Here is a 23,797-nt window from a genome sequence, read left to right on the forward strand (position 1 = left end):
GCCACCCCCATGGCTGGGCTGGGGTGGCCGGCCACCCCCTATGGGGGAAAATGGGGTGGTCAGCTACCCCATATTATTAAATTAATTTTTTAATTTATTATTATTTTATTTTATATTTATTTTTTAAAATATATATAATATATTTTTTTTTAATGGGACACGTGGCAAAATTTAAACCATTGGATGAACAAAAAAACCCATAAGCAATTTCCCAGCCATTGCTGGGATCCTGATCCAGAACAAAAGCCTTACCTTTGCTTGACCCGTGTAGAGGAACGCACTAGTCAGAGTCAAGCCCCAGCTACCCAACTATAAATAAAAATAATAATAATAAAGGATGAGAGCAACGAAAGTAAAATAAGGACCTTAAACCATTGTATCTCTGACTGCATGTGAAGGGCTTCCCCAGGCCTGTCCCTCAGCGGATGCTTATCCTGGTACGCAGCTTGATGCAAAATGCTGTCTTCATCTATGTTGATCTTCCTCCCAATCCTTAATAACGGAGGAGGCAAACGTTGGAGACGATCCAAGATTTCTTTCCTTCGACATCTTGCTGCAATATGAAATATGTTCTCCAGTCGGTCATTTATGACCTCAGTTGCCTGAGGATACACTTCAAGAATGAGGTTTACAATCTCTATGATCCCATTTCTTGCGGCTGAAATTATTGGAGGCTCAGAAAATGAACACTTAGCGACATCCTTAGGTTTCTTCTCAAGGTCGTCTTTGCGCATCCATGTATCGTCTGCTATACGTAGAATTCGGGCAAGTTTTAGCACACTCTTTTGTCGCTTTTTTATGTCCCACAGTCTTTTAATGGGTGGCAATCCTATTAACAGCCCATGACAGAGAGCAAGGTGAGATTAGCTTTCCACAGAGAATCATTCAACTAATCCACATGGTAAGTGCCTATGAGCCTATCTGCATGTGAATATCTGTATGGAAAGAAAATAGGTTGTACCTTGAGCTATGCACCTCCAAACAATGTAGTATCTCCTTGAAATCGCTGCAAATTTGCGTAACTTACATGATTAATTAGGGAAAGATTATTGGTTATTGAAAAAAAAAAAAAAAACATAGAACGGCATTGTGTAAGATGGTTTGTGTTTCATTGACGATAATATATCCAGAGCTAAGGAAAAAAATTTCGCAATGACAGTTTCGGTATCAAATTCTTTTGCAGGAATTTGATTACTAGCTAGCTAACAAAAAATAGTGTTGCTCATATTCACTTGCAGGTGTGCTCATTTCTGCTTATTTTTAGACTTGTAAGAAAACAATAAAGTAATGGTGGTCGGCGGACCCACCCCTCCACCCAACAAGAGGGGTGGCCAGCCCCAGCTGAGGGTGGCTCATGCAGGTGGCTTGCACCAGCCACCCCCTTGTTTGGGTTGGCCGAAGCGACCCACTGTACCTGTGGTGGCCTCGCAAGCTATCTTTTTTTTGGGGTGGCCGCCCAACAAATGAAGTGCTCATCGTGTGAGCCATTTTTGTTTGGGTTGGCCACATTAGCCACCCGATTGTTGGGGAGTGGCTGTGTGAACTACTCTCTTTCCAAAACTATATAATTACAACATTTAGAATTTAAAAACATAACAAAACATACTACATTAATTAATTACTCATAATCAGGACAATCATACTGGGTTGTTTACTTGTTTTTAAGTATGAGAAGCTTCCCTCTTTTTGTTACCAATGTGGAAGAATTGTTCATGGGAGGATGGGTTGTCCTTCCTGTCAAGATTCAAGGATTATGCAAATGAGAGGATGAAGCAGTGGGGACCATGGATGAGAGGGGGGGGAACTGGAAGTTCAGGTGAGTCGGTAGAACGGGGGCGTGATGACAGTTACGTGGCAGAAAAGAAAGGTGGTAGGGGAACGTCCGGAAACGGGAAAAACCCTAGCAAATCTAATCAATCGTGAAATACAGATGATTCACTTGAAGTTGATTCTTGCCAACTGGGAGGCAGTAATTTTGGAGTGAAAAATCCAATTAAAGATAGGGAGGAGAGGAGTATAGGAGGCAGTTGTGCTTGTGTGCAAAGTCCACGTTAAAAGGAGAATTCAAAGGTGGCTAATAAGTACCTAATGTTGTATATTCAAACCCCTTAATTTGCATATGTTAATTCCTTGGCGTTGTTATTTGTTGGATTTTGTTTTGTTTTTGTGTTTTCAGGTGTTTAATAAAGATACAAGAAAATCATTGATTTTGGGCTCAAAATGCATTTTAAGTACTATAGCAATTTACTGTAGCAAAGTCACTGTAGCATGTTACTGTAGCTACAGTACGTTCGAGCGCACACGGGCGGCAGAGACAAAAAGGAGTCCGAAATTTATAAGGAAAGTTTTTCTAGGTCTCGATCCCAATTCAACTGGGAGACTGAATTACGATTTTTCTGAAATTCTTAAGGCTTCTAGGGTTCTCCTAATCCCTATAAATAGGCCTCTAAACATTGTAAATAGACACACCACTTCCTAGAGTTAGAAATCAAAAATTTGACTTTGTAGCTTAGAAAATCATGAGCGGCTAAACCCCTTTCGAAAGGTGTTAATGTAACCCTCTCCAAGCACAATGATTTGATTGTATTTAATTTCTAGATTTTCAATTTATGCATGTTGATTGTATAACTATGAGAATTGCTACCTTTTGATTGTGTTCTTAATTATTAAATGCAATTGTTTTTAAATTCTAAAATCAATATTTGTGAAATTCTTCTCTTGTCTTTGAAAGTATTTTACTTTTGTTGATCTCAAATCATTCTTATGTTCTGTGATTATGATGATGATTGTTATACAATGGGTTTAATTGACATATGATCAATAAGATTTGATAGGCCATGCCTAGGGAAGACGGATTGTACTACATCCTAGTTTAGTGTAATTTAGGTAGATAGTTCGGGCCAACCGAAGATGGGTTACACTATTCATTGATTGTATGTATCCTGTTAAAGAATTTGATAATTTAAACCTAGGAAAGACGGGTTGTACTGCATCTTAATGGTTAGGTGGACGATCCATACCAACGGACGATAGATTATGCTTATTCTTTAATAAGGTAGTTTTTTGTTTATTTATAATATGAATAAAATGAATTTTTTGGATTAATTATGATTAGCCATTGTTGTGAAGATAGAGGTGAAGTCAATACCTTATACTCTCTCTCTTATTTTAAATCTCTTTTATTTTCATGCACTTTAGTTTTAAAGAAAATCAAATCAATTCTCTTTTTAATTAAGTTAATTTTGATCTTTCAAATTTGATAACAAAACCCTGCAGTCCTTGTGGTTCGACACCCTCAATATAACCTTATCCTACGGGATTCGTCCTATTGCGAGTAGTAAGTTTATAATTGATATTTTTAATCACAAAAATACCACATCAGTGGCACATGCTGACTCGACAAACTTAGGTGGAAAATTCGAAGAAAATAGTGGGCACCAAAATCATACCACTAAAGTGCCTATTTTGTCCCTTCGTGATTCGCAAAGTGCCACTATGAGTGAGGCTGGTCTAAGCCCATTGGTGGAAACGGTAAGCAGCATGGATTTTGTCCCATGCAGTGTTGGGGAGATAGAGATGAACGATATTTTTTAGACTGATGCTGTGAAGAGATGGGCATGTCGGGGGTGCAAAGAGTTTAGGGAAGACACTGCGAACTTGGAAAAAGCAAGCACGTAAGAGGGGTGGGAGCTTAGGGTCAACTGTCCCAAGGAGTCAAAACACAGGCAAACATAAGAAGCAGTCTGTTGAGAAGGAAAATGAATAGGAAAACAAAGGAAAGAAGGGAAGGTGGGCAGAGGAGGAGCATTGTAATTTTGAAAAGGGGATGGCAGAGGCTGGTTCCAGCCCCGCCAATCACAATGATTCTCCTAAGTTTGAACTACCAAGGGCTTGGGAACCACTGAACAGTTCGTGACCTTTGCCGTTTGGTGAAGGAAAAGAAGCCCCGCATTTTGTTTCTCATGGAAACAAAATGTAGGAGACAGAAATTGGAAGGATTGAGGGTGAGGCTAGGGTATGCGAGTGTTTTTGTGGTTGACCCAGTTGGACATAGTGGCAGTCTTGCTTTGTTCTAGAAGGAGGAAGACTGTCTTGAAATTCAAAATTATTCCAGGAGATATATTAATGCAATTGTGGGTAAGGTTGGTAGTGCAACATATTGGAAACTTACTAGCTTTTATGGTCATTCGAAGTGTGGGAAGAGACACGAGTCATGGGCTCTACTCAATCATCTCAAATTTTTCAATCATGTCCCGTGGTTATGCATTGGAGACTTTCACGAAATTGTGTCTCAAGATGAGAAGGTTAGGTCAGTGTTAAGGAGAGAGGGACAGATGGTGCAATTTTGAAATGCATTAGAGGAAAGCCAGTTGAGTGACCTAGGATTTATTGGTCCTAAATATACCTAGACAAATTGTCATAGTGATGGTAGCTTCATAAGGAACGTCTGGATCGAGGAGTTTTTAATCTGGCTTGGTGTGGGTTTTTTGTGGTTACGGAGGTTCACATTCTGCAGGCTTGCTCCTTTGATCATAAGCCTTTATTCGCAAGAATGGAGAATGAGGCCGAAAGGGTGGTGAGGTACAATAAACGGTTCAAAGTTGAAGCAAACTGGATGATTGATGAAGACTATTCCGGGGTAGTGAGTAAAGCATAGGAGGAGGGTGGCGTTGGGGGGGATCTGCTTAATCATGTTCAATAAAAACTTGCAAATTGTTAGACTGTCCTAACTTCTTGGAGTACACGGAAGTTTGGGAATGCTGAAAAATGCTTGAAGAAGAAGACTAAGGAATTGGATTTATTGCAAAAGGAAGAGGGACCAACTAATTGGGAGGCCATTAAAACTTTGCAAGATGAGATTGATTTTATTCTCGAGCAGGAAGATATATATTGGAAACAACATGCCAAACAGAATTGGTACCAAAAAGGCGATCGCAATACGCCCTTTTTTCATACTTGGGCTAATCATAGGAGGAAAGTGAACCAGATACAGAAGATTGTTGATGAAGAAGGCAGAGAGTGGAAGAAATTGGAAGATATAGGGGAAGCTTTTGTTCATTTTTATTCAAAGCTGTTTAAGGCTAGTGATGTTGAGGGTGTTAGCAATTGTTTGGCATCCTTGGAGTCACGGGTCACAGCTGAAATGAATGCCAATTTGCTACTAGTGTTCACCGTGGCTGAGATTGAAGCAGCTCTTTCACAGATGCAACCCTTGAAATCCCAGAGCCTGATGGGTTTTCAACTTGCTTTTTTCAACGTTCATGGGACACTATTAAGGTTTAGGTATGCAATGTTGTTCTTGATTTTCTCAATAATAGGAATTTTGATATAGGCATAAATTGTACCAATGTTGCTTATTCCCAAAATCTCAAAACAAGAACAACTGTCTGATTTTCGGCCTATTAGTCTCTGTAATGTGATATACAAAATTATAGCTAAAGTCCTTGCTAACAAATTGAAAAGGGTTTTGCCTTTTATCATATATTTTACGCAGAGTGCTTTTATCCCTAGTAGACTCATCACAAACATTATACAAGTGGCATTTGAAGCCCTCAACACGATGGGTGGGCGTATGAAAGGAAAATAGGGATTCATGGCTCTTAAGTTGGACATGAGTAAGGCTTACAATAAGGTGAAGTGAGATTTTCTGGAGGCTATTATGCGTAAGTTGGGTTTTGCAGATCGATGGGTATTTATGGTTATGATGTGTGTTCGCACTGTCACTTTTTCTGTGCTTGTGAATGGTCAGCCGCTTGGTAAAACCATTCTAACGAGAGGTATTCAACATGGGGATCCTCTATCGCCCTATTTCTTTATTCTATGTGTAGAAGGTCTCAGCTCTCTACTTCAGCAGGCGGAGAGACAGGGCCATATCACGGGGTTACCTATTACCAGAGGTGGGACTAGGTTGAATCATTTATTTTTTGCGGATGACTGCTTATTATTCTGCAAGGTGAATATAAATGAATGAGTGTGCATCCAAAAGATTCATGAGGTCTATGAGAAAGCTTTGGGGCAAAAGTTAAACAGAAATATATAAGACATCTCTATTTTTTAGCAAGAACACCAAAGTGGAGACAAAAGCTATTCTCACTTCGGTTGCTGGGGTGAGCTCGACACAAAGGTATGAGAAATACCTTGGACTGCTTGTGCTTATTGGTCATTCCAAGGTTAGTGCCTTCTCAAGTATAAAGGGTCGTGTGTAGGAAAAAATGAATGGTTGGAAGGAGAAGTTCCTATCTTAAGCCGACAAATAAGTTTTACTAAAAGTAGTAATTCAGGCTATCCCCACTTATACGATAAGTGTATTTCTTCTCCCTAAAGCTTTGTAAAAGGACATTAATTCTATGATGTCGAAATTTGGGTAAGGTCACAAGGACAATGTGTCGAAGATGGCTTGGATGAGTTAGGAAAAATTGGGGATCAAAAGACAATGGAAGTATGGGTTTAGAGACTTGGAATGTTTTAACTTGACTTTGCTTGCGAAGCAAGGTTGGCAGATGATTCAAATCCCAGACACTCTTGTGGCTAGAATTTACAAGGAAAAGTATCTCCCTCATGACAGCTTCCTTAACTCATCTTTTGGGTGAAGACCCTCTTACGCATGGAGGACTATCTGGAATGCTAAGAAGCTGCTAAATGAAGGGTTGATGTGGAGAGTTGGCGATGGAGTAAGCATAAGAATTTGGGAGGATCGGTGGATTCCAAAGCCCATAACTTTTGCCATCCAATCCCCGATAGTAGTTCAAGATCATAATGCAAAGGTGAGTGCTTTGATTGATGATGACACTAGATGGTGGAACACAGCTCTCATACATGAGATTTTTACAATGGAGGAGGCCAAAGTCATATGTAGCATTCCCATGAGTCCGAAGCAGTAGGAGGACTCTTTAGTATGGGCAGGTATGAAAAAAAAGGGGAATTTACAATCCGAAGCACTTATCACATGGCGAAAGATAAGTTGGAAGGGAATAGGGGCAGCTGTTCTAATAGGGAGGCTTCTACTCATCTGGGGAAGAAAGTTTGGACGATGGGGTGTTCAAATGTAGTAAAATATTTTCTTTGCAAAGCTTGCAATAATAGTCTCCCAACAAAAGCAAATATGTATAAAAGACAAATTATTGACAACCAACTCTGCCTCATTTGTGGCTTAGAACCTGAGACGGTGTGTTATGCTTTTTTTTTAATATAATAATGATAATATTTGGAGAAACTTTATTTACTCCTCCTGAACTTACGCACATTTTGCAAATATTCCCCAATCTTCAAAGTCTCTCACTTTGGTGTATCGAACTTTTGGTTTGTTTCAGTTGCCACATTCCATTAGGATTTTCTGTTAAATCCTAACAGAGGGATGTGAAATTCCTAAAATGTCTTTATTTTAATTAAAAATAATTTTTTGTTAAAAAAAACTCTTGACCCGTGGGTTCATTGGTGTTCTATCCACTCCTTACACTCTCACGAATTAGAGCAGCACTGCATTCTAATAGTTTGAAAGACCTCAGTGGGTCATCAAGGTGACCCATGAAGGGTCACAACTTGTGACTTGTGATCCTTCGTGGGTCACCAAGTAACCCATCGGAGGGTCACAAGTGTGGGTCACTTTTTTTTTAATATAATATTATAATAATAATTTTTTATTTATGAATAAGGGTAAATTTGAAATTTTTAAAAATCTTAGGGGTATAAAGGTCTTTTACTCATTCTACCGTTTGATTTAACTCCAATATCTAATGGTATGGGGTATTTGGAATGAAATGAAAGCTCGATACACCAAATTGAGAGACTTTGAAGATTGAGGGAGTGCTTGCAAAATACGCGTAAGTTCAGGGGTATAAGTGAAGTTTTCCCTAATTTTTTATTTATAAATAAGGGTAAATTTGAAATTTTTAAAAAAAATAGGGGTATAAAGGTCTTTTACTCATTTGACCATTTGATTTAACTACAAAATCCTAACGGAATGAGGAAAGTGAACGAAAATTGAAATTGAATACATCAAAGTGAGAGTTTTTGAACAATGGGGGGGTGTCTGCAAAAAGCTCAAAAGTTTAGGAGGGGTAAGTAAAGTTTCTCCTATCATTCAATAAATATTTTAACAATTTCCTCACATGTAAACTTAAACTTTTCCTTAATAATTGAGTTTAATACGTAAAATATTTTATTGAAATGAACATAATTGACAAAGACATGCAATATTTAAATTCAGAACCTTTATTTTGATATGATATTAACTCGTTCGCCATTTATCTTAATAATAAAATTAATAAAAATAATAATCATTTAACTAATATTCTATTGCATACAAAATTTCCTATATCCATAAATTAATTCATTACCTGCTCGGCAACTCCTGACGCAGCCACCCTCTAGATCTTCTATTTGATGTAAAGTAACCCGGCTTTCATCATCACCCTCATCATCCGGGTAATCGTTGTCGTCACGATCTGGAAGGCCTTCATTAAAAAATGCAAGTTCAGCTAACTGCTAACCCAATGTGCAGGCTAGGGGTCTAAAAGTAGAGTAATTAATCCACAATGTGATGTGCAAATTGTTGAAGGTGGTAACGTATTTGTGAGGCATACAGACATAGAGTAGCTCCTCCAATATGTTCATGGGATTTCCACTCTTGAAAGCAGATGGCATGTTAGCTAGCAGCTGAAAACATGTCATGTTACTTTCATCTCTCATGTCTACAAGTGCACTGTCGCTTAGTACTAACTCCAGACCTGTATCTGCACAGAGAGAGAGAAGTTTGAGCTAGATGAGAAATTTGATTTGATTTCCCAACTTGAAAGGACAGAAAGTCTTACCAAAGTTTTTGCTGAGGACTGTCATATGAAGAATGGATGTCCCGTCATTTCGAGTGCGGTGAATGGCCATGTCCTTAGCTTTTGAAGCTAAAAACCTAACCATTTTGGTCTGGTTAAATACAGCGGCCCTGAACAAAGGAGTTTCACCTCTGTTGTTCTTACTTTCAAGCAGCTCTGTGTCATATTTGATCAAGTCTTCTGCCATTTCGACATTTCCCACTGCAGCCGCCTCATGAAGTACTGTGTCTCCACGTTCATTCGGACTCGGACACGGTGCATGGTCTAGCAAATCACGGACCAATTGCGCTTCTCCGCTGTACACTGCGATATGAAGCGCGGTGTTCCCAGCCACCGTCATAGGAAAATTGATCATGATTGCATCACGTTCTTCCCAGAACTTCTTGAACGCTTCCCAGTCTTTGTTTAAGGCTACTTTATAAGCCTCCGACGATTTTACAACACTCCTCATGTCTCTTTGACCTTCAGAAGCCCTCGCCCTTGTTACAACACTCCCCATCTCTCTCTCTGTTTCGCTCTCCATAAGAGGTATCGTTTTTTTTTTTTTTTTTTTGGATGAATAGAGATATCATGCTTTGTTCCAGAAGTGCTCACAATTTAAAGAAATTTAATAGAATCTACCTTGCTTAGTTGAGTAACAAAGTTAAGCGTCGTAACCATAAAGAAAAGTTTTATGCTGCACTCCTTTTTCTTCTTCTTCTTCTTTTTCACCTTTTGACCAGCCATTTTCATGGAATAAAGTGACTCTCCATGTTTCATAAATATCGTAACCCCACCATTTTGTAGAATTAAAGAATAGCATATACGTATGCGAGTCCCAATCAAATGCATAATAAAGTTCAGCAGACCAAGAAAAATTATGCATCAGCAGAGAACGACCTTGCAGTCAGAATTACCTAAAATTGAAACCCAATTTAAATTATAGATCTACCCTTTCATCTCTAACAACACTGAATTACAGATCCAGTTTCTTGGATTTATCAACATAGGTTTACTACGTATAGTGTATTTTGAGAAGCAGGATGCTAAAAAGAAATTTGAATAAGAACTTTTGAGTTTGTTCAGGGTGGTAAGAGGGAACTGCCTTTGGTGAGCACAAACACGCTGCCAGCGTCGCCCCTTGAAATTCGAAGTTCTTCATCAAGGTATGTGGTAAGTAACCATGATTCAGCATTTCTGTTTGAGATAGAGAACTTCACTGGTGGTTGGCTGGAAATGGTCTTCACAACGGATGAAGCTGTCTCTTGAACAGAGGTGATTAAGCCCTTGAAGGGTGTGAGGTCAATCTTTTGCATGTCCCAGAAATTCCACAATTTCTGGTATCACTATCGAGTCAGGTAATTGGGGAGTCCAAATTATACCTTCATCAAACTAGATCTGAATGAAGGAAAAAAGGAAAGGACTAGTTTAGAGCAGAATCCAAAGCTTCAAAATTGTCTAATGTGTGATAGCACCCAGATGTGTTGTTTGAATCAATTTAAGGGAGAGAGCATGAACAAACAGAATCTGTGACTGCAGAAGGTATTTAGAAGAGGAATAGGTGGAATATAATTTTGTTTCGCATCCTTTGATGCATGGTTCTTAGCAGATATTAGAAACCTAAATGCAAAAAGTAATCCAAAGAGTAAAGCTATTCTTCACACCCATTGCACACCGACTAACATAACTTGTTTTAAGTGGCTTTCTATGTTAGCCACTTAAAGCATTCAACATCAACCGGCATAAAATTGGTGTAAAGAATAGCATTACTCGTAAAAGAAAAGTAAACAAACCTGCACACGCTTTGGACTTCGGACTTCAAACTCGGCATTGGTACTAATTGCAGTTGTAGCCAATGGCCCAGCAAACTGGACAGAGCTCTGGACGGTAAAATTCTCCGAGTCAATTGTCTGTGATATTTCCTCCACCTTTTCTAAGGGCAATGTACCCCTTGACAACAATGGGAACAAACCTGCAAAAGATGTGTACCTGCTCCACACATAAAGCTCAAAGTCATCACATTCATCATTCATGCTATTCCCACAAGTACTAGAGCAAGGATTCAATCTCGTCTATTTCAAACTTCCAAGGGCTACTACAACCCATTTCCCAGCAGAGTATATGTTAATATAACAAGTAACTACTTCATACCAAATCAATTTCTGTAAGAAGCTTTGAATTAACATTCTATGTCAGAAATATAATTGCTATAAGAGCTAAAAAGGCATGGCCTAATTAAACACCAAGAATTTTTAAAGACTTTTATTTTCCTCTTTTGGATAAAAATAATTGGATGCGTTAGTGTTACATATTAGCATTGTGGGATAATTGTAGAATAAAATTGTAGTTTTTAACCACTACAAGTACAAACAAGAATTCTTTTGATGTCTGCTATAATGCCTTTAATTAATGAATTTGCTCAATTTCACTTTGGTCGACCATAGTTCTTGCCCCAACAATTTCATTTGCACAGATTTACTTCACATCTCATTTTTCCTCCCTTTCTTTTTCAATTTCCTTAACTTTCGAAACCATCATTCTCTTTGCCTATTTCTTTCTTTCTTTTTCCTTTTAATTGGCAAGTTACAAAACTCAGTTCATGAACCCAACCAAGCATAAGGCTTAATCAATAAGATTATTAAGAGTTTTCGATTCTAATTTTACTTCGTTTCCTAATATGTTCTTAGCAAACAAAACAATAAACTTATAAACTTACGCGAGAATCCATTTTCCATTGGGCAGAGCCAAGGCCTCAGTCGGCGCCGGCGTCGGATTCTTCGCCTCCAGCTGAGTGATGAGCTCCACGATCTTCACTCTCGTCTCGTTCGTTGCTTTCAGCCCCCGATCCATCCCGCAGAACGATCGAGTCCAACAGCGCCTTTTTCAGCCTATCAATATCGCTTGGCCCCGCCAGCTTCACCACCTCCTCCGCCACCGCCACCCAAACCGTCGACGCCTCCGCAGATGGACCCCCCTCCTTCTCTGTGCCCAACTTATCATCTTCCGCCGCCCGGACCCGGAAACTCGGTCGCTGCTGGATTAACTCCCAGGCCCGAATGCATGATTTCCCGATTCGTTTCGGGCCCATTTTGACCGAATTTGGCGTGAAAATTGCTGGCTTGGAAATGAATTGGGGTACTGAGAGGGCCTTGCATGGGAATTGGTTCAAGAAAGAAACAGAAGCCATTTTGATCGGTTTCTTTAAGTGGACAGTAAACACAGAGATTTATGAACGCAGAACGAAAAACAGAGGAGCAAGTAGTGTGTATATATATATATATTTTGAACAGGCAAGTAGCTTGTATATATTAAAGTATAATGAAAGCGTGTAATCAGAGATTTGTCTTAAATGGTTTTGAAGCATGGTGAGTGCAGCTGCAGTGGGATCCCAGCAATTTTACTGTCAGATCATTGACAATTTGTTTCAGCAATTTTACAAGTAAATAGAGTTACAAAACTTTCGTATAGCATGCATCTCCAGCAACAACTTTCATTTTACTACTCAAAATATAACTTTTTTTTCATTTTAGCTATTAGTTTTTCATTATAAACTCTAGCAAGAGCTATTTTAACTCTCTACTTTATTTAAATATTATTTTTATTATTTTTTTCCTTACCTTTTCTTCCCCCTCTGGCGAACTGATGCAGCATGACCTATTGCTGTCTGTCCAATATTCTTCGCAGAACTCCTAACATGAACTAACCATTCATTAAATTGACTACATACTTTCTTTTCAATGTGCAATTTTATCACTGGAACTCTTTTCTCTATCACCATTCTTAGTGCCTTGAGAGGAATACTCCACAAGTAATTATTTTCAATTAAATCTATGGTTTTTAATGCAGGGTAAAACTGACCTTCAGAAATATGAATGTTACATTCGACACAAAGATCCAACACTTGTACACAGGTCTGAGACATTTTGATAGCTTCAGGGAGAGCTTGAGAAGAGAGAGAGAGAGACAAGTTTCAGCGTTGAGGGAGAGAGAGAAGTTTCAGCATTGAGGGAGAGAGAAGAGAGAGAGAAAAAATAATAAAGAACTCTTACAATGTGCTACAATAAACTTTCAAATATGAAAGTTAGTACTAGTAGGGAAAACCTTTGCTTTACAAGTACTACTAGAGCAAGAAAAAAAAGTGAAAATAGTTAAATTTAACTAAAAAATTAGTTTAAAAGCATTGCTGGAGATATTCTAACAGCAACCCATTTATTTTCTACTGTAGTAGCTTCAAAACTTTATTTGTTTTCTACGGTAGTTTCAGAACTTCTTAGCAATTATTAAATTATCGCTTACGTTTTAGATCTCAAAAACTCTCTTAGTAGATTTAGGGCCGTTTGGGAGTGCGATTTCAATAAGTACAATTTTAAAAATTGCGTTTTTAAAATCAATACTTCTTAAAATCGCACAGGCGTTTGGTAAAACATGTTAAGAAGTATTTTTTTATCAATTGAGTGTTTGGATAACATTAGCATATAATTGCAGTTTTATGGCCAAATAAGTAAATATTGCGCCAAATATTGTTTTAAGCGAAGTCAAGATTTTAATTTAAATTCGCACTTTTTCAAATAAGCACCACCTACTCAGCTTATAGAAATCACAGATTTTTCCACGATTTTAAAATTTGCGCTTTTAAAATCGCAATCTCAAACACTCCAAAATTGCGATTTGGTTTTAAAATCCAGATTATTTTTTAAAAAACGATCTCCCAAACGGACTATTAATTCTTACATAGAATCTCTAAATAATCCATGTATAGCAACCAGTAAATTTTATGGGAGGGCCAGCCTTTTTTTTTTTTTCAATTTTTTAGAATTTTTTTATTAAAAAATATATATATTTTTGTTGTTTTTTATGAACTAAAGACTACTATAAAGGTCAAAAAAAAAAAAGTGGACATTTGTCATTTGCAAGTAAGGGCAAAAAATAAATAAATAAATAAATAAAAATTTAATGGGTATGGCCCAAAAAAATTAAGAATATAACAAAAAAAAAAATTTGAGGGAAGGCTAATGACTAAAATTAAAATTTACTTTTTTTTTTTTTTTTTTTACTTATTTGGGGGGTCCATAGCCTACCATGGTCCCCCTCCCTCCGTCACTGAGAGACACTAATCTAATGAAATAGAAACTAAATCAAGATTAAACTACAAAACTTAGTTAGCGTTTGTACGAGGTTTTTACTCATCCAGACCCAACTAGGTTAATCATGACTAAACTAGGATTTATGATGCGGTGCATTCATATGCATTGCAGACGAAATTGCTGACGAGCTTCTCCGGGGTCTATAAAAACTTAAAACTCTAATATTAGCTATATTTAGCTAACATTACCTCTTTTTCATCACACTAGCAACCCGTTGCTAATTACTGCTTGAAAAAATTGAAAAAACAAAAAAAAAAATGTCAACAGTCATTTTTGGTTCTTTATCTCATTAGCTAGCTAGCTTCTTCCTCCTTGAAACTCAGGTTTCTTTTTTTTTTTTTTTTTTTTTTTTTTTTTTTTTTTTCCAGCGTTTTCATTGAAACGTATGGCTACAAGGAGAACGATGAATTGGAGGGAATCCATTTAGTTAAGGAAAATGTTAGGCTTATAAACACATTTTATAAAAAAAAACTTTTACAAATTGATGTGGCACAAAATGATTGGGTTTCTCAAAATTTGAGTTTATCTCATATCCAATCATATTGTGCTGCATTAGTTTGTAATTTTATTTTTTTTTTCTGTAAAATATGTTTGTAAGCCTAGCAATATTTCTCTTTAGTTAAAACAAGAGAACATTTTTATCCAAAATATTTGTTTTTGACAAAAATACCTTCATGTTTTAACTAAATGGATTCCCTCCCCATTTCATTTGAAATAGAGACGACTCAGGTCCCGGCTACAGCACGCTGTGCTGTTTTGTCTGACTATAGTGCGTAGAAGAGGTCAGAGACATATAATGCTTCACAAGAAGATCCCAAACCCCATGAATTGAGATTAATTCAAGTGTGGGAGATATCCCAACCCCTTGAACTGCGTTGACGTATGTCTAATGTGTGACCGGATGAGGGAAAAGGAAAAGAGAGTGTTGGCAAGAATATATAATAATACAAAAATGAGAATAATATTTAAAAGAAAGTAGGAAAGAGAATTGAGAATAGTTAAAATAGGAATTGTATTTTTGTTTAGGTATTTTACATAATGCAATTGGAGAGGAGATTGAGATGCTCTACGTATTCTAGATTTTCATACGCAAACAAGATAAATCATTGAAGATTAATTATTCTAACAAACTGATCAAATTGCGGCCATTAGATTGTCACAAGCTTACATGATTCGGCACCAAACTTACACGCACAAACATGATAACATAGTAGTGTAAAATTTCAGGTTACTTAATTGGGTAAAAGCCCAAGTGATCATAGCTAGAAGTATCCCGTAATACTTTCTTGGAGGAGTGAGTTTAGTTCCTTGAGTAGAGGGGAGTTTATCAGTTTAGAACCAAGTGTACTTGGTTTTTCCAAATTAAGCATGATATCTGACTCATTGAATTACCAAACCTGTCATATATAGTCCAACGTACAGTTGAACCGACATTTTCAAGAAACTTGGATATGGAACTGGAATCTCATTAATGGGTCTAGCGAATGGAGGGCGTAGTGGTCTTGTGAAACCGACGAGGGAGAAAATATCTGGGAAGAAGGTCCCTAATAAATTTCAGAGTGAACTTCGAAGTAGTCATGAAAGCGTGATACAAAGGGAACTGTAAGAGTGCGAAAACGGCCGCTGGAAGGAATGCAGCAGCATATATGAGCCAGGTAGTCCACCGCTTCTTCAAATAAACGATGAGCATAATGGTTGCAGCAAAAGAAAGCATGGTCGCCGCCACTGAGAAGAAAAGGAAGGTGAAGCCGAGTGTAAGTTTCCGCGGTAGAGAGTAATGGAAATCTTGGATCTGAAAGGGTGAGGTGAGGATAGAAAGGAACATGACTACTGAAGTTAATGAGCTTGCAAGGGAGAGAACGTCCATGACAGTGAAGACCAAGAAGAAAGGGTCGTGCAGGAGGATGGGAACCCCGGTCTCCTGATTAGAACCTCCAGGCACGGTGTAAGCAGCAGCAAAGGCGACGGTGGCAATGAGGACCGCAACAGTAGAGCAAGACTCGGAGGTCCGCTTCAGCCATTTTTTTGCCTCGGAAAGAAGACCTCTATGTTCGTTTTCGAAGAGCTCTTCGGCGGTCCCTTTCTCGTTACGGTGCATATTATAATGGGAGGGTATTATCTTCTTCACCCGCTGCAGCATGTATAGAATCAAGAGCAAGCAGGTAATTGATTGTAGTATGATATATATTAAGATTACCAGAAATAATAAATATGTTATATATTTGCATGCCCAAGTACAGTAAACAAGCTAGCTAGGGGGGCTTACATTGAACCATCGCAACTCCTCTTGCAATTGGAGAGCAGGACCAAGCTTGGGACCTCCAGTATAGTTTTCTCCAGCATGGTGCAAGATGGTGTAGTGATCATTATCAATCCGTCGAACTAACCTGGCCAGCGGTACCTTCATCTTCTTTACATATCTAAAGATATCCAATCGACGGTGCCGAACGGCCACATGCAATATGTTCTGGCCCTTATCACTTACATGCTCAACCGCCTGAGGATACACTCTAAGTATCTCCTCAACAATCTCTACTATTCCTGTTTTTGTTGCTAGAAGCAACGAGGTAGGAAGAGCTAGTGGAGTTTTCTCTCCCGAAGGGGTGCCAGCTTCATTGCCTGGTACTTTTCCTCCTTTAGTTTCTTCCATGTTATTTTGATCAGAAGGGGTACTCTTAGGGATGTCACTGCCTATTTCTCCGGTTTCCTGTCTATTCTCCATTAAATTTACATCATTGCCTCCTTTGGTACTACTAATGTCCTCCCACGACAAATCTCTTTTTATTAGGAACTTGGCGAGTTCGAAAGCTGATTCATGCCTTTTCTTTTCGTCATATATCCTTTTCATCACCGGCCAGCCTGTAAAAGTTCAAGATACATGGAACACACATATATAGAAACACATGGAGAGAGAGAGAGAGAGAGAGAGAGAGAGAGAGAGAGTATTGTACCTCGAAGAAATCTCCAAATTAATATGTTAATCTTTCTTAGCTCTGCCAAATAGATCTCAAACTTGATTAGATTCCAATATCTTACCATGCCAGCCCGTTCAAAGAAAATTTTAAAAATAAAGGTACGAAAGTAAATTCTTACATTACGTTAACTATATATTTCTCAATGATAAACTATTATTTATCTAAGAAATATAAATTTGATCTCCCTTAACTAATATTAATTAATAATTAGTGTATACACAAATTCCATCATATGTTAGCATCAACTATATTATCCGTTAGAAAATATCCAAAATATATTTTGAATCTATTTTGGATATATACTTGTTTTATTGGCTTAATTCGTATCATAATCGGATTCTGCTTGAGATTATTTGCATCTATAGACCGTATTGATTTATTTCTCTCATATATAGATTGATGTTATTCTGTAATATTTCATATTAATTATCTGATTTTTTTTTTTTTCTTATTGTATTTTCTGTTCTGACCGATTTTATTCCACTATAAATATGCTGATCAGTTGTATATATACAGTTAAATCATTACAGAAATATACAATTCAATTATTTATTTATCTTAAATTATTTCTTCATTGTATCACATGAGTTTTCCTCCAAATTGAATGGGTTAGAAGAACTTTCTTCAATTATTAAAAAAGCATGTTATTTTTACATATTCAAAAAATACATGTTATTTTTATATATTAAGTTGAAAGAATTTCTTCCAACTCAGTTTAATTTGGAGGAAAACTCTGTCGTATGAGTTTGCATGTGTTTTTCTTGCTATTGTTTTATAAATGTAGTGTATAACGTTTTTGTTTCTGTCTCTTTGCCTTTCTGTGAGGGAAGTTTAGTTCACTGTTATTTTTTTTGGGCCTGCTTTGTTAATTCATAACCATTCATAAAAATAATATATATTATATATACTTAGCTTAATGCACTAAATACGTCATCTCATCTGTAAAATAAAAAAACCACGAGGGTGTGACAATGGTGTATTGTTGTGTACCTGAAGTAAGTACACGTACTACCAAAGAGTAGCACGTATTTGGCTCATGTGGCTCGGGGTCTTTTGGTTTATCATTGTTGTAGTCGTCCTCGATAATTGGATCAAACCCAGTATCTCCTTTCCTTTCAGTGTCCGTGCTAGGAACGCCTAACAGCCGTACGTGATACCATAAAGTTCCCAAGAAGTGGGGTTAATTTACTAAAAAAAATGGGAGAAACTAGAATAAACAACGTTCTACGGTGCATTTTAAAAGTGCATCAAATACTTTTTAATTAGACGGGTGAAAAAAATTAAATGAGCAGAAAAATCATCTTTTTTTTTGTCCGACATCTATAATATTGCTTACTAACAGTTCCAAACATCTTACAAAGATGTCATCTGAGATGGTGGCAAAATCTCAGTGGTCTAGGTTCAATCATCACCGCATGATAAAAACAAGATATAATTTGAAACAAGTGGAAATTGTTAACCGCTCACTCAGAACAGTGCTTTATTAAATTGTAGAACATTAAAAATTGAAAAATGCAGTTTAGGTCCCAACTAAGTACACCTATCGGGGGCCCCCAAAGAGTAGCTCATTCGGCTGTGGACCACGTCTCATGAAGCGGAGATCACTAGTTCGAATCCCCTCTCTCCCTACCATTGTGTGGACATGTCAAAAAACAAAAAAAAAAAACAAAAAGAGTACACCTATCGGGGAGGGGTGAATAGGTGTTGTCACAATATAAAGCCATTTAAAAAAAAAATTATGAAACAAATTAATATCATTGATTAATTAACCAAACATCAAACCAAAATAAAATCCATTTACACACCAATAACAAACACTTTGTCTCTAAGATAACCAAACCCATGAAATTAACCAACTAAGAAGAATTTGATTGTACAAGTAGCGTATGCATTCAGAATTTTTGTGGTTGATGCTTCCTTGTACTAGACAAGCAATTCGCTTGCCTCTTACTGCAGTAGCTTTAGAAGCTTTAGGCAATTTCCTCACATGGAATATTTAATTTAAATAGGGGCTGATTTGACGGAGTCAATGTTCGATCTTAAGACATTTGGCTCTAATATCATGTTAAATTACGAGTTATCCCAAAAACTTATATGAAAAGATAAATTTAATCACTTAATCAATCACTTTGTTGGGAATAAAATTACACTACAAGCCATCAGATTTTGGGTCTTAGGGCCAATGACAGGCCCACAGAGCTATTAATTAAATAGCAAGAAATACATTCCAAGTGGGGCTCTATTAGAATAATATTCTTGGTCAAGAAGTCCTACTAAAAGTCTAAATGGAAGTGAGATCCCAAGTCCAATTTCAACTCTTAGGACTCCCAAATCAATTCAAATAAGAAGAACTAGTTCAAGTATACCCCAACTCTTCAGCCTATAAATAAGCTCCCTACACAAGGTAAGTAGATTGAAGATATCTTGTAAGTCGAAAACTATTCTAACAAACTTAATCATTACTTTAAAATGCATGTAATTCTCATATGAATGTATTTATAATTTTCATTATGTGATTCTCGATTGCATTTTTAAAATGTATATGAAAATCACATGCGTTTTGGACACATATCAATTTAATATATTAAATTTAAAGATTTTCCTCTAATTTAGTTTGGAGAAACCAAAAACTCACACAACAAACTCCAACATTTTTTAAACAAAAATAGAAACAAATTTTTTCTTTGTTTTTTGCATTTTCTGGAAAGTGAAGATAAATAAGTTTATTAGATCGAGTTGGAGGATATCATACAATAATAAATGAATCTCTCGAGTAATCCATAGTTGCTGGAACTCCTGAATGCTGATGGAATGCTTGAGAGTAGCTGAAGCCCTATAATGTGATTACTATCTTCTTCACCGACCAAATTTGGATACCTTTCAGCTATTTTGAGTGCAAGATCTGTGTTTGTAGTTCAAACAGGAAAGCAAGTAGTATGTTAAAAAAAAAATTAAAAAATTAAAAAATTAAATATAAAAATTAAAAATAAATAAGAAATAAAAAATAAAAACAAGAACAAGAACATTCCCTACTTTAAGCTGTCCAACTTAGCATAACATAGCCATAAACTTGTGTTTTATATATTAGAATATTATCTATCAATTTAAGTTTTTGACAATAAATAACGATTTAACATAGTATATCATATAGTAAAGGTCATAAGTTAAAATATTATCTCGTCATTTATCCCCTCTTTCAATCAAAAATTTTATAGGTTGGGGAAGACACCAACCATTTCATTTATACACATTGATTCAAGGGATCTCGTTGGCAATAAAAAAAATAAAACAAAATAAAAACTCACCATAGAACTCGGCAAGAATTGTCATGTGAAGAATGGTTTGACCATTCTTCCTTTTATAATGAGACTCCGGGTGCATTTGTTTTATTGCAATTACATCAGCTAGGAGCTCAAACATTTCAGTGTGGCCATAATGGGCTGCTCTGAAAAGAGGTTTTTCACCATGTTGATTATCTTTATCCAGCAATTCTGGAGTCACTTTTAATATCTCCTTCGCAAGGCTCGTCATATTGGTTGCCGCAGCCTCATGGAGAATGGTGTCCCCTAGCGCGTTTGGCTTTTTCAGTAGGTTTAGATATTTATGATATTTCTTCAGCATTTCTTTGGCGATACTCTCGCGTCCCACGTAGATTGCTATGTGGAGGATGGTATCATTGAACACTGTAAAGCGGTACTGATCATCGTGAGAAGAGATCTGCAGTACCTCTTCACCTTTAGCTATTGCTTTTGCCGTGTCCCCCTTCTTGATGCTGCTATAGAACTCATTAAAAAGTGGAAAATAATTATTTTTTCCCATGAGGGATATAGAGAGACAGAGAGCTGGAGTGAAAGAGAGAGAAGTTGTGTGTTTACTGTTTAGGCGTAATTAAGGACTCCCTCAATGAGAATTTATAGTTCCACTGTACTGGATAATTATAAGGACAGCAATGGATCTTTGGTTCAGTGAGGTTCTTGATTTCTAGTAGAGTTTGTTTCACTTCTTTCTTTCTCTTTTTTCTATTTTAAAGTATGAAGCAAAGAATCTGAAACTTCACCGAAGACCCCCAAATTTTTACCCGTTTTGAAATATTTTCTTTAAATTTCAAAATCTCTCAATTTAGCCCCTCGAAGTTTTAATTGCTCTCAATTTAGACCCTTTCGTCAATTTGACCCGTTAACTTTAGACGGAACCCTAAACACGTGACCTGCACATGATTTTTTACCCCTTCTATACCCGTTATACCCTCACCCTCATCTTTACTAACTCTTTTTTTTTTTTAATCAGCTCTTGTCGTGACTTATGGAGACGTTAACGACGAGGACGTACATTTCCGACGGAGAAATCCCCGACCGGGACAACAACCTTGCAACACTGTCTTCGTAAAACTCCTCCATCTCCGACAGCCCATCCTGAAAGGTGGGATTGTTTTCCCTGCCGGATCTCTAGCCGAGACCTGCCTGGGTCACCAGAGACCCACGGCATGGGTCAAATTAGAGGGAATTTTTCCCTCCAAATTTCTGTTTTGGGTACGTTCTCCTTCCCCCTGTTCCTCCTTTGTTTCATGTGCTAGATTTGTGCCTCCTGTTCTATATTCCATACCCGTACGATTTCTTGTGCTCTGTTCTGGATTTCTCCGTCGAAAATCAACATCCTCGTCGTTAACGTCTCCATAAGTCACGACAAGAGCTGATTAGAACAAAAAAAAAAAAAAAAAAAAATTAGTAAGGATGAGGGTGAGGGTATAACGGGTATAGAAGGGATAAAAAACCACGTGCAGGTCACGTGTTTAGGGTTCCGTCTGAAGTTAACGAGTCAAATTGACAAAATGGTCTAAATTGAGAGCAATTAAAACTTCGGAGGACTAAATTGAGAGATTTTAAAGTTTAAGAAGGGTATTTCAAAACGGATGGAAGTTCGGAGGTCTTCAGTGAAATTTCCCCTTTTCTTTTTTCGCTTTTTACAATCTCATTTTTGCTTCATTTTAGCGCAATGGAGTGATTCTTCTTCTTCTATTTTTATTTTTTTTTTTTTCTAGTAAAAGAATATTTTGCTTTGTGCTCCGGTCTTTTTTTTGAAAGACACTCACTCGCCCTTTTTCATATGATTTGATTACTACTCTAATAATTAGAATCCATACTTTCTTTATTTTAGAGCATCTCCATCAAGCTCTTCATATTTAACATTTCTTTAAATCTTTAACAAAATCCACGAAAAACATCATTTATTAAACTCTTTATTTAAAGTTAAATTTAACATTTGCTTTTAACTCATCTCCAAAATAAAGACACCAAAAAGAAAAGCTATTTATTTTTTAATATTATTTTGGTTGTTGGGGTGGCATTTTGGAAAATCTCTCACATAAAATCAAAGTGAGTGAGTTTCATGGAAATTACATTTATTAATAAAAAATAATATTTAGTTAAAGTAAATAAATATTTAGAGAGTTTGATATTTAGTAACTTTAAAAAGTAGCTAGTTAAATAAATAAATAAATAATTCAAAGTTAAATTTAGAGAAATTTTAAAGAGCTTGATGTGAATGCTCTTAGTACAATATAGTGTTTCTTCCCTCTAGTTCAGTGAGGTTCTAATACAGTATGTTTCACTTCTCTCTTTCTCTTTTTCTATTTTAAAGGATCAAGCAAGGAATCTTTTTTCTTCTTTTTAGAATCTCATTTTTGCTACATTTTAGTGCAATGGTGTGTATCTTCTTCTTCATCTTTTTTTTGCTTTTTTTTTTTTTTTTTCAAGTACAAGAATATTTTGCTTTGTGCTCGAATCTTTTTTTATTATTATTTTTAAAGATACTATCTCGTCCTTTTTCATATGATTTGATTACTAATCTTATTATTTGCTTCATTTTAGAACAATGAAGTGTTTCTTCCCTCTAGTTCAGTGAGGTTCTAGCTAGTAGAATATGTAATGCAGCAAGAAAAGGAAAACGGCAGAAAATAAACATAAATTCATGCTGAACAAAGTCTCACCGATCAACAATGTAATTATGCAAAGTCTTACCGCCAAAGGCAAGAGTAGTCACACCTCAAACAGAAAAATATCATCTCTTACAAAAATATCTAACTAAAAAATTATAATTCTTCATTGATCTCAAAGCTGTCTCAAAAAACCATTTAAATAGACTGACAATAACCCTAACCCTAATTTGACCGACTTTGGGCCAAAGCTCATTATTGAATTACAAATAAAACTGATAATAGAAATAAACTAAAATTAAGAACCCATTCTTGATTTTTCATCATGCATGTGTTTCACTTCTTTCTTTATCTTTTTCTTTTTTAAAGTATCAAGCAAAGAATTTTTTTTCTTTTCAAGTACAAGAATATTTTGCTTTTTGCTCGGACCCTTTTTTTTTTAAAGACACTCACTCGTCCTTTTCATATGATTCGATTACTACTCTTATTAGAATCTCTATTTGCTTGATTATAGAACAATGAAGTACGTACTAGTAGAGTATGTTTCACTTTCTTTCTTTCTCTTTTTCTATTTTAAAGCATCAAGCAGAGAATCTTTTTTCTTTTCAGGATCTCATTTTTGTTTCATTTAGCACAATGGAGTGTTTCTTCTTCTTCTTCTTCTTCTATTTTTTTTTCTTTCGAGTACAAGAATATTTTGTTTTGTGCTCGGATCTTTTTCTTAAAAGACACTCACCCGTCCTTTTTTATATGATTTGATTACTACTCTTATTAGAATCCCTATCTGCTTCATTTTAGAACAATGAAGTCGTTTTTCTTCCCTCTGGTTTAGTGAGGTTCTAGTAGAGTATGTTTCACTCCGTGCTTTCTCTTTTTCTATTTTAAAGTATCAAGCAAAGAATTTCTTATTTTTTTCATTTTAGAATCTCAATTTTTGCT

The 23,797-nt window shown here is 36.5% G+C and overlaps 1 protein-coding gene and 2 pseudogenes across 1 annotated transcript in view; all 3 read right to left on the bottom strand.

Moving 5' to 3' along the window:
• Positions 1–1,004, bottom strand: part of LOC132168418 (ankyrin repeat-containing protein ITN1-like) — a 2,339-nt gene extending 1,335 nt beyond the window's left edge. Inside the window, exons 1-2 of the mRNA XM_059579402.1 lie at positions 962–1,004; positions 366–829 (exon numbers count right to left, since the gene is read on the bottom strand). Coding sequence (XP_059435385.1) covers positions 366–734 — 369 coding nt within the window. The 5' untranslated portion in view covers positions 735–829; positions 962–1,004. The remainder of the gene's footprint in view (positions 1–365; positions 830–961) is intronic.
• An 8,885-nt stretch (positions 1,005–9,889) lies between these two features.
• Positions 9,890–11,994, bottom strand: LOC132172512 (plastid-lipid-associated protein, chloroplastic-like; annotated as a pseudogene).
• Positions 11,995–15,495: 3,501 nt separating this feature from the next.
• On the bottom strand, positions 15,496–20,745 carry LOC132170160 (ankyrin repeat-containing protein At5g02620-like; annotated as a pseudogene).
• Between the last annotated feature and the right edge of the window lie 3,052 nt (positions 20,746–23,797).

Source organism: Corylus avellana, chromosome ca2 (genome assembly GCF_901000735.1).
Source record: "Corylus avellana chromosome ca2, CavTom2PMs-1.0".
NCBI lineage: Eukaryota > Viridiplantae > Streptophyta > Magnoliopsida > Fagales > Betulaceae > Corylus > Corylus avellana.